Raw genomic sequence first — 12,964 nt, 5'->3', positions numbered from 1 at the left:
TGAGACCTGGGTGTCATGGTACACCAGTCATTGAAAGTAGGCATGCAGGTGCAGCAGGCAGTGAAGAAAGCGAATGGTATGTTAGCATTCATAGCAAAAGGATTTGAGTATAAGAGCAGGGAGGTTCTACTGCAGTTGTACAGGGTCTTGGTGAGACCACACCTGGAGTATTGCGTACAGTTTTGGTCTCCTAATCTGAGGAAAGACATTCTTGCCATAGAAGGAGTACAGAGAAGGTTTACCAGACTGATTCCTGGGATGGCAGGACTTTCATATGAAGAAAGACTGGATAGACTCGGCTTGTACTTGCTAGAATTTAGAAGATTGAGGGGGGATCTTATAGAAATTTACAAAATTCTTAAGGGGTTGGACATGCTAGATGCAGGAAGATTATTCCCGATGTTGGGGAAGTCCAGAACAAGGGGTCACAGTTTAAGGATAAGGGGGAAGTCTTTTAGGACCGAGATGAGAAAATCATTTTTTACACAGAGAGTGGTGAATCTGTGGAATTCTCTGCCACAGAAGGTAGTTGAGGCCAGTTCATTGGCAATATTTAAGAGGGAGTTAGATGTGGCCCTTGTGGCTAAAGGGATCAGGGGGTATGGAGAGAAGGCAGGTACAGGATACTGAGTTGGATGATCAGCCATGATCATATTGAATGGCGGTGCAGGCCTACTCCTGCACCTATTTTCTATGTTTCTAATCTCCCTTCCCAGTCCCACACTGACCTGCCCATCCTTGGCCTTCACCACATGCAGGGTGAGACTCATTTTCTCTCCCTCACCCCCTTGCCCGCATCCCTTTTCCCCCTTCCCCAGTCCTCCCATTTTTGTTCTCTTTCCCCAGACCCTCATTGCCCATTTTCACCCCCTTCGCACTCCTGGTTCCACCCACACCCACTTCATCCACAAACATCCAAAGCTTCCCCGCCTGTTTCCATCTTCCATTCACCTCTCGCCTACTAGTTTCCATTATCACCATCTTTATCGGATTCCAGCACAAGTAACCTTTGGGCTCCTGTGTATCACCAACCAGCAACCATCTCCACCTTCACGCTCCCCTTACCTGGCTCCAATTGCCTCTTTTTTTATTCTTTAGTCTGTCTCCATCTGTTATTCAACTGCCACTATCTCCAAACTCCACCCCTCCCCTGCCCCTACCTGGTTCCATCTGCTCATCAACCATCACCCTTCCTTGGACAACCTATCATCTATGGGGTCCTACCTCACTACCACCTATTTCCTCTTTATACTAGCTATCTCCCCTTTCCCCTCTCTGCCGTAATGTAGATATATCGACCTGAAAGAGTGACAGTTCCCTTCCCCAACACACACTGCTTAACCCTCTTAATTCCTTCAACAGATTGTTTGTTGCCTGTAATCAAAAAAGCAATGGATGGATCACAATCAAACAACTTATAACAGTTTGAAATGTTGCTTTCTTCATGATTTTGGCAACTTGTATTAAATGTAAATAGGATAAAGAAATAGAGACTGAAAAGTGCATTTGTTTTGTTTAAATAGAAAACAGACCTTTTGCTTTGTTTATTTACAGAGTCCTTCAGATGGCTTCTGGAAGTCCGTTGCCACAGTTGTCCCAAAGGAACCCAAAGAGATCCGAATTCTGAATCCTTATTTCATCCGTGAAGCAGCTTTCACATTTATTGGCCTTCCAGTCAACAATGGAATGATGGGTCGTGGGGTGAGTAAAATATGTGACTAGCTATGTGTTAGATTTTTCAATTTACCATTGTGGAACTGTGTTAAATAATATTGTATTTAACAAATGCATAGGGCAGAAGAATCGAACATGTACATTTAACGCTCTGTCAAGGATTGAAATTTATGTTAATTTCCAAGTGCAGCATTTCTTTTAGAGATACAGCGCGGAAATAGGCCCTTCGGTCCACAGAGTCCGAGCCGACCAGCGATCCCCACACACTAACGCAAGCGTACACACACTAGGGACAATTTACACTTATACCAAGTATACAAACCCAAGCCAATTAACCTACAAACCTGGACGTCTTGGGAGTGTGGGAAGTAACCGAGATCTCGGAGGAAACCCACGCGGTCACGGGGAGAATGTACAAACTCCATACAGACAGCACCCCTATTCGGGATCGAACCCCAGTCTCTGGCACTGCAACGCTGTAAGGAAGCAACTCTACTGCTACGCCACCGTGCCGCCCCTTGTGATTTGTTCTCATCTTGGTGGGCTTTTGAACAAGAGTAGGGAAGATCCTGTTCATTACAGTCAATCTACGTGGAGAAGTGCAAATTAGTATGTACAAAACAGACCAAGTGTAGTCCACATCCCAAAATCCTGTGGGTCGGTGAGTGAACTGGCTATTGGAAATGATTGATTTTACTGGAGTTGATAAGAATGTGGGGAGATTATAAAATGGATTGATGTAGGATTACTGCAGGCGGGTGGTTGATGGTGGCATGGACTTGATTGGCCAAAGGGCCTGTTTCCATGGTGTATGTCTCTGTAAATCTGTTAAAGGTTGGGCAACCTTTCCACAAGACGCTAATGTACAAGTCACTTCTGTTATGGACAGAATAGGTGTTCGATGGATATGGGCCAAACATGGGTAGGTTGGACTAGTGTAGATGGGACATGTTGGTTGTTGTGGGCAAGTTGTGCTGCTGGGCCTGATTCCATGCTGTAGGACTCTATGACTCTAGTTGATCTGGAGTTCATGCATCACCTAATGGTCTCCCGGAGTGGCATTGCAGAGGGAATGAGCAAACTACACAATTTAGTGACATTGAAAACATAAACACAGCCGATGTGAATAACTGCAAAGCATGAATTGTCTGTTGGGAGTGGGTACTGTTGTCAACACAGCAGCATCACTTTTAGAACGGGACCAAATTGCAAACGGCTTTGACAAATTGCAATATCCAAATAGATAAGAGATTGCACATTTACCACAGGTTCTGATGCAGCAATTGGCTTTGCAAAGATATAAATGTTTGAACAGATGATCCATTCCCGAGGTATCAATATGCAATCATTGGCACGCTGACAATATAGTCTCAGTGACATTTCATGACCAGGTAGACGCAAGCTGAATTCCATCCTTTGATTACAGGCAAAAATTAAGTGGTTTGGCTAATGAAATGATATGCAGTGCTTAAATAATTGAAACAATATTATTTGTAGAATACTGTTTTCCCTCTGATATAGTCAGTGCTGTAATTGTTTCTTAAATAAGAATTCTTAACATATGTAATGTTGCAAACCAACTATTTTGAATCATTGTGCCAAGTTATTGTATGTGCTGTGTCTTGTCAATGGATTGATTCTTTTTCTACCTTTTTAACTGTTATTGTATATTTGAAAGCCAGATTGGTTTCTTGATATTGAGCATTTCCAGTCCTCCAAATTAAATAGAAACACAAGAGCATGAGAACCATAACATGCTCCAGCTCAGAAGTCTGCTATCCACTCCATAAAGTCTGCTCTGTTATTTTACCTGCTGATCTGCCAACATTGCTTAAAACAAAGTGCTTTTATATACAGGCTACTTTTGCTTATATATATGGGCTGTTAACATGCAAAAATGGCCAAAGGTGCTTCACAGAGACAGCTGTTACAACTTTTCACTATTTTCAATTTACATACTCTTTCATGTTTACCATTTTCAAGCACCATTTTTTGTTCGAAATTGGACATTGATTGTTTCTGTAATCTGCCCATATATTTTTTTTATATACTAAGATCCAAAGTAGATGCCTGAATCGATTTCATAATCTGCCTTTGGTCACCGCTAACAAAATAATTGAGACTGACCTGATTCTTTGGGACACCCTTGAAGCTATGAAATATTTGTCAGAAAGTGTGCAATTAAAGTGGTGGGTATATGGAATGAGCTGCCAGAAGAAGCAGTTGATGCAGATACAATAATAACATTAAAAGGCATTTGGATCGGTACATGGATAGAAAAGATTTAGAAGGATGTGGACCAAACATGGGCAAGTGGGACGAGCTTAGATGGGGCTTCTTGGTCGGTATGGACACATTGGGCTGAAGGGCCTGTTTCCATGCTGTATGACGATCCTGACAACTTCCATTAATATTCCAGACACACTTTATTTACTTGTGCACAAGGAGAGCAGCACAGTCCCAGTTACTGTACTACTTGACGAGATTGATCCCTGGGATGGTGGGACTGTCATATGAGGAAAGATTGAAAAGACTAGCCTTGTATTCACTGGAGCTTAGAAGAATGAGGGGGAATTTTTTGGAAACATATAAAATTATAAAAGGACTGGACAAGCTCGATGCAGGAAAAATGTTCCCAATATTCGGTGAGTCCAGAACCAGGGGCCACATTCTTAGATTAAAGGGGAAGCCATTTAAGAATGAGGTGAGAAAAAACTTTCACCCAGAGATTTGTGAATTTGTGGAATTCTGCCACAGAGGGCAATGGAGGCCAAGTCACTGGATGGATTTAAGAGAGAGTTAGATACTCATGGGGCTAGTGGAATCAAGGGATATGGGGAGAAGGCAGGCACGGGTTATTGATTGGGGACGATGATCACAATGAATAGCGGTGCTGGCTCGAAGGGCCAAATGGCCTCCTCCTGCACCTATTTTCTATTTTTCTATGTTACTCTGAAATTCCACTCAGAGAGGTCAGCCTTTTGTACAGATTTTGACCCTTGAAATTGTGCGCACTTTCTAATTTCTTATCATCAATAACAATACGTTCTCAAAACATTAATATACAAATGCAATAACACTAATACAAGTAAACCTACATGCCATTTAATCCTTTCATTAATTTTTGATGTTAAGAACCTTGTAGTGTGCGTCAAGGAATACCCTTCCCAAAACATTGTGGTACGTCAAAGAATATCTATCAGCAACATTGATGTGCGTCAATGAATGCCTTAAGGTTATTGTGCTGCACAGCTATCCTAACCTTTGTCATACTCTGTGAGATGCAGGGATTATTTCTGGGAGAGAAGACTCTTGGGTGATCAATGGAGATTCTGGGAATGCTGGAGGGCAGGGTGAATGGGGTTGAAGCACTCTGAAACAGTTTAAGAAATTGTATGAAGAAAATATTTTTTTAGGTTAGAACTTATTGACAAGTATAAAAGTATATTTTAATAGATCAATGAGAGAAATTAAATTAACTGCTAATCATTGGCTAGTTGAATTGGGGAAAGCTTTCTCAAAAAGTAGTGCTGGGGTTATTTATTATAAATTTAAAAATTCAATTGTAATCTAAGATAAATTGATCTCATCAAACAAAAGTAACAAGCTCACTTGAACAGCTTCTGCATTATCAAATTTGGTTGTATTTGACACTGAACCGAGAATGTTGAATTTTGAAATGTATGAGTTGGTTATATTTTCTTCACTTGAAACAGAAAACAGAACTATTTCTCTTTTCAGGAAGTGAAAAATTGAGCAATATTATGGGGAAAAGTGGAGAAAATAACAATTTTCTTCAAGGCAGTTTAAAATTAGATAGAAAATCGTATATAGAGAGCATTATCACCAACACCTTTTTCGAAACAAAAATAAACATACACATTTGTTAATATATCAATTCAATAAAAATGAACTCTGTATCACATTGTTAAAACTACAGTTGTGGATTATACCACCTAGGTCTTGGGTCAGGATATAATCAAATCAACCCACTTTCAGGAAACCCTGCCATCATATATTTGAATACTCGGGTATTTTGGCACTCAGTAAATCAAAAGCCCATTTTGTTTGTCTCACTGAAACCCAAGTGCTTCCATTGCTTCCATATGTTTAATTAAGACTCTGAAGAGGTTAAGATTAACCCTCTGAACTTAATGCAGTATTTAGATTGCTTTTAGATTCTTCTTATTTCTTTCCCACTCTTGGTAAAGACTTTCAGGACAGAGTTTCATTCTTGCATTATTTTTGCAGAAATGATTAATGAGCCATGCATTCCTAAAATCATAGCACTGTGTAACCTACAATAATATGAACTTGAAATGGCTGTCCAATTAAGCTGTCTTAAAATAGCAGACTAAAAGACTAAAAACTGCAAAGCCAAGATAACTTATCCCACTGAAGTTACTAATCATATTTGATGGACTATTAAAATTACATGCAAGTTATTTACTTCAGACATCCCTTCCTTTCCATCATTGGTTTAAGTGTGTCTGCATTGTGCATGATTCCTCAGCTACAAATGTGCACTGGGTGTTTATTTAACCTCTCAGTTGTAAAACTAAGTACACGGATATTCCACCAGGAAGCGTTTTGCTTTGTTCTGTGGTTTTCTGGTCTTCCAGGCCACAAAGAGATAATGCATAGATAAACCTGAAAGGTTTTTTTTCCTGAGCCCATACCACTACCTCTGTCCACCCCTACCCAACCCCACACCCCGAAAAATATTTTTCCTGACTCCCTCCTATTGATTCTCAGCAATATAATCCAAAAACAGTGTCACTTTCCACTTATTTACTGATGAGATCCTGCGCCATCATTACTAAATTAACCAACTGGTTGTCTGGAAGGGCAGTAATTTCTTCTTGTTGGGAACACCAAGACTTGTCCCCATTACAGATGCTGTTCCCTGCCACTCACTAAATCCGGATTATTTGTAACCATGGGGTTATATGTGACTGCCCAAATCGAGCTTCAGATCACCCTGCAACAGTAGGGCACCTTTTTCCATCTCTGCAACCTCATCTGACTCCAACCTGCCTCATAACATCTACTGCTGAAACTTTCATCCAGACCTCTTATTTCCTCAACCTTGACTGCTCCATTGTACTTCTGAGGCTCCCTTTTATTCAATTTAGTATATTTGTTGTCTTCCAATGAAGTCTACATCTTAAGTTGCACAAAATCCTGTTCACCTGTCACCCCTGTGTTTCCTACCCTCTGGTAGAACAGTAGCTGGATTTTATAGTTTTCAAATTATTTTCCTCTCTACCACTACTTAATTTAATTTCCCTAGGCTTTGTACAATGTCAAAATATCAGTGTTTCTCAAATTTTGGCCAGTTGCCATTGCTCCACTATTGGCAATCATGTTTTAACCACCAGGATTCAGTTCTTTGGAATCACCACTTTAAACCCTCTTGCCTCCACCTCGCCTTTCACCCCAATTAAACAATACCTCTTTCACCAAGTTTTTGTTCATCTGCCTAACACCCCTTCACCTGATTATGATTCAGTTTGCTAAGTCTCATGTGAACCATTGTGTGAGATTTTATCCCATTAAAGGTGTTAAAAGTGGAAGTTGTCAGTGGTACATCGGGATTTCAGAGCTGAGATTAGATTAATTCAGCATTCAGCATTGAGCTATGATTACAGGCTTGCTTTCATCTCTGCATGCAATAGGTTGTTTCCTATGATACCTATTATTTGGGATAAAGCTTGCCAACCATCACAAATCAGAACTATTCTAAAAGGTTTACTAAAAACACTGCAACCAGTGTGGTGTAAAATTCTACAAATAATAACATAAGATGCAACAAGTAACTATAAAATAATGATAATTAATTGGACTGCATAATAAAAAATACTCCAAGCTGAAGAAAATACCATGCACTTCGACAGCCTTGCTCTTGCCTTGCACAATCTTTAACTGTAACTTCAACTCCAACTCTGTTACTGGATGCAGCTCCGCTACTATTAGTCCTGTTTGTACAGGTAAATTAACCTGTCCATTGTTTCTTTGCAAATTGATACAACGGTAGAGTTGCTGCTTTACAGCGGCAGACACCCTGATTCGATCTTGAACTTGGATGCTGTCTGTACGGAATTTGTGCGTTTTGCCCTGTGATTGCGTGGGTTTTCTCCAGGTGCTCCGTGGGTTTTCTCCAGATATGTAGATTAATTTTCTTCTGTAAATTGTCCCTACTGTGTAGGGCAGAACTAGTTTGCGGGTGATCGTCGGTTGGTGCAGATTGATGCACTGAAGGTCCTGTTTCCATGCCGTATTTCTAAACTAAACAAAACTCCCCCGTTTTAAAATACAAAAGAATCGCCATTTGTATCAAATTATTGTCACAATTCCTTCCTTTTGTGAGTGTCTTCTGTGCCTAGTTTATTTTTTTAGGTCCACCTATCTCAACCCATTTAGTCCATCCTGTGTCATTAATTTTCATCGCTAAGGGCAGGAGCTCAGGGTTTATCGGTACTTATTTGTAGAAATTCTGTGACCAATTGGACAGTAGAGTGTATCGAGAGACAGATGAAGTAAATTGTGTCCTTGGGTTATTCTTGATGTAAGAAAATAGCTTCTCTTTTAGACTTTATTTTACATCTTCGATTTTATTTTCAGAATTCTTTTTAGAAAGGTGCATTGTGTGTCACAGCAGTCTGGGTTGAGCAATCAGGGGTTAAACATATATCTTGCTGTAGGAACCTGTCTGCAGTGCTGCATGACGGCATTTTGTAAACTGTTTATTAAATCACCTTGCATAAATTTCAGATCTTGAGAGGACAAACCAAAGCATCTTTTTATCTTTTTAATAACTGGAATTTGTTTAAGAAGTAAGCATCTTGATTTTGATGTTTGTCAATCTTAAAGGAGCATTTACTGCACTGAGCTTCTTGGTCTGAGATTAGTCAACATCAGTTAGTGAAACAAAGCAGAACATTTCAGACGGTATTATCGTTAAGCTGATCAGAAGGCTTGGAATTGTCTGACCCATTATGGATCATTTTACACAATTTATTCTTTCTAGATGGTTGTTGAGGAGGCCACTATTGTCTAGGGGAAGATTAGCAGATTACATTTACCAATACAAGGTTAAACTAAATCTCTAAAGTACTTAGAAAAAAGCAAATGGATAATGGGTGTTTTGTCAAATTGTAATATCCTATGATTGGTAAGATAGGGTGTCACGTGGCACACTGATACTCCAGCATTCTGTTGGAGGTTGGAGAGAATTGATGTTACATATGCTGAGAGAAATTCAAACAGGTAGTTTAAAAAAAAAACAAATGAAGTTTTATGGAAAGCGATCTTTAGTTTATTGTAAAAACAAATACTGAAGACAACAAAGGGTCCCAACCCGAAACGTCACCCATCCAAGTTCTTCAGGGGTGCTGAGTTACTCCAGTACTTGCGTCCTTGGTAAATCAGCATCTGCGGTTCCTTGCTTCAAACATAATAAAGTAGCCTAGTAGGGTCATAATAACATTAAGAACACTTATTGTAACTTAGTACCTCTTAGATTAATCTACTCACATCTTAACAGAGATTGATTTCATTTATGATTTGAAGGAAAATCAGCAAATCGATATTTTTCTGGAGCTACAATCATGCAGCTCAGGCTAACTTAGAGTCTGTGATGATGTAGAAGTTAATATGGAGAGTGCTTGCTTTATAAACTGCAAAAGGCAAACAACTCTGAAGGTTATCCAGCATTCAGTTTATTAGGCACGTTTCAATCTCATCAAATCCCCAATGCTTATCACGGACCTTGTGTACATGTCTGTGGCTTAAATTGAAAGTGAGCTGCCAAGCATGCTTTGAACAGGAATGATTTAAGTTTTCAGTTTAAAACGATGAATTAGTTAAGCTAATTCTGATCTTGTTTCTATAGTAACTTTGATTACATCTTTGAGTTTAAAAGTCCTACAAATCCTTAAGAATCCTGGAGAATTGGATGACAAGAGCTCAGGGTGTATGTTATCAGTGTGTTGTCAGACACATCAATATGTGTTAATGTATTGCTGTTTGGAAATATGTGATAAGCCACCAATAGAGTGTGATTCATCAAGATAAAAAAACCTGCTAATCATAAGCAGCTACTAGCGCTTCAGATGTCAATAATTCCGCACAACACTGAACTTCTAGATTGGAATACTAAACATAAATTAATCATTAGTAGGCTTGCTGATTTCGAGTAGAATTGTTTTTTTCTAGCCACAACAAGGATAAAAGGATACATGTATGAATAGTTTAAACACAAAATGCTGGAGTAACTCAGCGGGACAGGCAGCATCTCTGGAGAGAAGGAATGGGTGACGTTTCAGGTCGAAACCCTTTTGTTTTGTTCCTTTAGTAACTTGAAGCGCTTTGTTCTGTACTTAATTTTTGATTTTTGATCTCCTGCGAAGAAAGGAATATCAGCCTTAAGATAGGAAATAACAGCACAATCGGCATTGGAATAACTTATCAGGTAGGGTGTAGTTTTCCACAGAAAAGAATGAGATTAAATTGTACACATATAAATCATTTTTGACTTTCAGTGTGACTTTCTATATTTCCGTGGCAAAAAAAACAAAACATGAATGATTCAAACAATAAAATACGAAGTAAGTAACCACATTACAAAATGCTGAAAATGCTCATCAGGTCAGGCAGCATCTGTGAAGAGAGAAACAAAATTAACATTTTTGGGTGATGACCTTTCATCAGAAATCATTTTCTTCTTGATCTCCAGATTTGGAATCTTAATTCAAGTGAATGTTGTCTCCGACCCAATATTAAGTTTGTCTAGAATAGCATTGCAGAGGTAGATTCTCCAGTACACTGTATTCATTCCAGCAGTCTGTGTATGTCTTGCATGCACTTGCCTGAGAACAACTGAACACTGGCAGCTTTCTTGAGATTAAATACTTTTTACAGACTTTTTACAGAGAACTACGTGTTTACTTAGAGCTGGGTCCAAAATACAGTGTTTAATAAAACAAAAATATTCATCACTTTCCACAGCTTCTGTTCACCCCAAAGTACTTCTGATCAAATGGTAAAGGGATAAAGCTCTTGCAAATAACCATGTGATAATAACTAGATAATTTATCTTTGTCTTGTTGATCGTGGAATAAATATTGGCCACATCACTCCCTTGAGGATAATTACCATGTTCCTCATTGAAAGAGTTCCCCCTTACACATGACCAATTAATCTGTTGTAAAAAAGGTTCCTGATTGATTAACAGTAGTAAGATATTAGGAAAACACAATCCCCACCACCCATGCATCCAAGTTCTTATTTTCATAATAAAATGTGATTTTTGCTTTGTATTCCAGAAATGCAAGAAATAGCATGAATTTGTCATCTTCATCTGAAAGCTGGCACCTCCAACAATGTAGTCCTTCCTTAATGCTACATAGATGTGAAAGGCTGGATTATGTTCTTTCCTCTCTTGAGAGGGACTTTACTGGGAGGCAACTGCACAATGAAAGAGACCTAGAAGTTACTGCAGTCTCTGATCTCTATTTTTTGCCAATGTGTGTGGAAAGTTGTTCTATACCACAATATGAAGCCAGTTTCTCAATACAATATTGGCTATTTTGAGACACAGGAATAAATATACTCTTAATAATACTGAGGGTATTACTCTTTGAGATGAATAAAAATATTTGAAAACATTTCCTTGCCCCTATGCTATCCAATCCCCCTTGGTTCATTGAGTTCCAAAGTAACTTACAAGTCCGATTTGGTCTCCCCAAAAAATGTTCATTTAGTTTGTATTTAATTTTGCTTGTTTTCTTTCTCTTTGCAGAATATACCAACACTAGGCACAGTTGCAATAACAATGGCATTGCACAATTGTGATGAAGTGGCAGTCGCTGGGTTTGGTTATGATATGAATGCTCCAAATGCACCTCTACATTACTATGAGAATGTTAAGATGTCAGCAATCAAAGAGGTATTGTATCTTGATCATTTTATGAAGTAGGGGATTCCTCAATTATTTGTATTATGTACTTAACGTGCTTTATATGTACTTGGTGGTCATTAATGAATGTGATGGTAAGTAGACCTTTGAAAGATGTCCTGCTTAACCCGGTCAATTAGATTGGAGGCTATGTGAATAATAGTCTCAAGGTGATTTATAACCACATTCAAAATATTGTATAGTCAGATTATATAAATCAGAAAAAATTAAGATTGTGATATGAGTTATTAGTGACAATTTTTATACCTGATGGGAAAATAATATAATTTATAAAGCAGTTTATAAATTCCTTTGGAGTACTACACAACCAGTGAATTTCATTTAAAGCTCAGTTACTGCTTTGCAGGCAAAAGTGGCAACTAACATGTGTAGTTAGATCCTTCCAGTAGTATAATGTATATATTTTGGTGATGTGATTGAACGGAGCGTTATCTGAAAAACAAAAGCAGAAGAATGCAGGTGATGGAACAGAGACGCAGCTGGTAGAGCTGCTACCTTACAGTGCCAGCGATCTGAGTTTGATCCTGACCTTGGGTACTGTCTGTGCGAAGTTTGCATATTCTCCTCATGACCACGTGGGTTTCCTCCGGATGCTCTAATTTCCTCCCATCTCCCAAAGACCTGTGAGTTTGTAGGTAAATTGACCTTGGTAAAATCATCCCTAGTGCATAGGGAATGGATGCGAAAGTGGAGTAACAGAGAACTATTACAAACAGATGATTGATGGTCAGCATGGTGGGCCAAACAGCCTGTTTCAATGCTATTTAATCCAATTCATTGCAATTCAGTGAGGTTACCCTCATTCCTTGATGTCCTGTACAGTACTAGTTTTCACCTTTCTCACAGTTTTCTCTGGGTGTTTTCTTAGCTCTTCCTATTTTTTTTGCTGGCCAGGCAATGAACACTTGTGAGAAAATGTTGAGCTTGATAAATTGCAGACGAGACATTAAAAAAAATGTTAATACTGCCTTTGAAGTGTCCTCTTCTTACAAATTTTATAAACATTGGAAGTGTGTGGGTAGACAGCATAAACCTGGTAGATATACTGTTGGTACCATTAATGGGAAAACTAAGAAACTTCTGATAAAAACCCAATAAAATTCTGACAAAGCCAAGAGTTAATATCACAAATTGCATAAACTTACTTAAACCTTCATTCATTATTATAATCTTCCATTAGTAGTGGTCTTATATGACAACTTTATCAGGAGAAGATGTGGATTTTAAGAGCCCAAAACATATAAGAAAAGGTCATTTTTAAGTGTGAGCCCTACTTCTTCCTGTGGACATTGTATAATTTGTTTAAGTTAT

General features: G+C 38.7%; 1 protein-coding gene across 5 annotated transcripts in view; it reads left to right on the top strand.

The window, feature by feature from the left end:
* Positions 1–12,964, top strand: part of st3gal3 (ST3 beta-galactoside alpha-2,3-sialyltransferase 3) — a 378,440-nt gene that overhangs the window by 339,870 nt on the left and 25,606 nt on the right. For 4 of the 5 annotated variants that reach the window (XM_033028810.1, XM_033028812.1, XM_033028811.1 and 1 more), the window contains 2 exons: positions 1,555–1,701; positions 11,477–11,623. In XM_033028810.1, the coding sequence (XP_032884701.1) occupies positions 1,555–1,701; positions 11,477–11,623 (294 nt within the window). Of the gene's footprint in view, positions 1–1,554; positions 1,702–9,891; positions 9,993–11,476; positions 11,624–12,964 lie in introns of those variants that run through there. The other variant, XM_033028813.1, reaches the window with a different exon arrangement.

This window comes from Amblyraja radiata, chromosome 10, assembly GCF_010909765.2.
Source record: "Amblyraja radiata isolate CabotCenter1 chromosome 10, sAmbRad1.1.pri, whole genome shotgun sequence".
Taxonomy (NCBI): domain Eukaryota; kingdom Metazoa; phylum Chordata; class Chondrichthyes; order Rajiformes; family Rajidae; genus Amblyraja; species Amblyraja radiata.
This window is presented reverse-complemented; position numbering and strand designations above follow the sequence as displayed.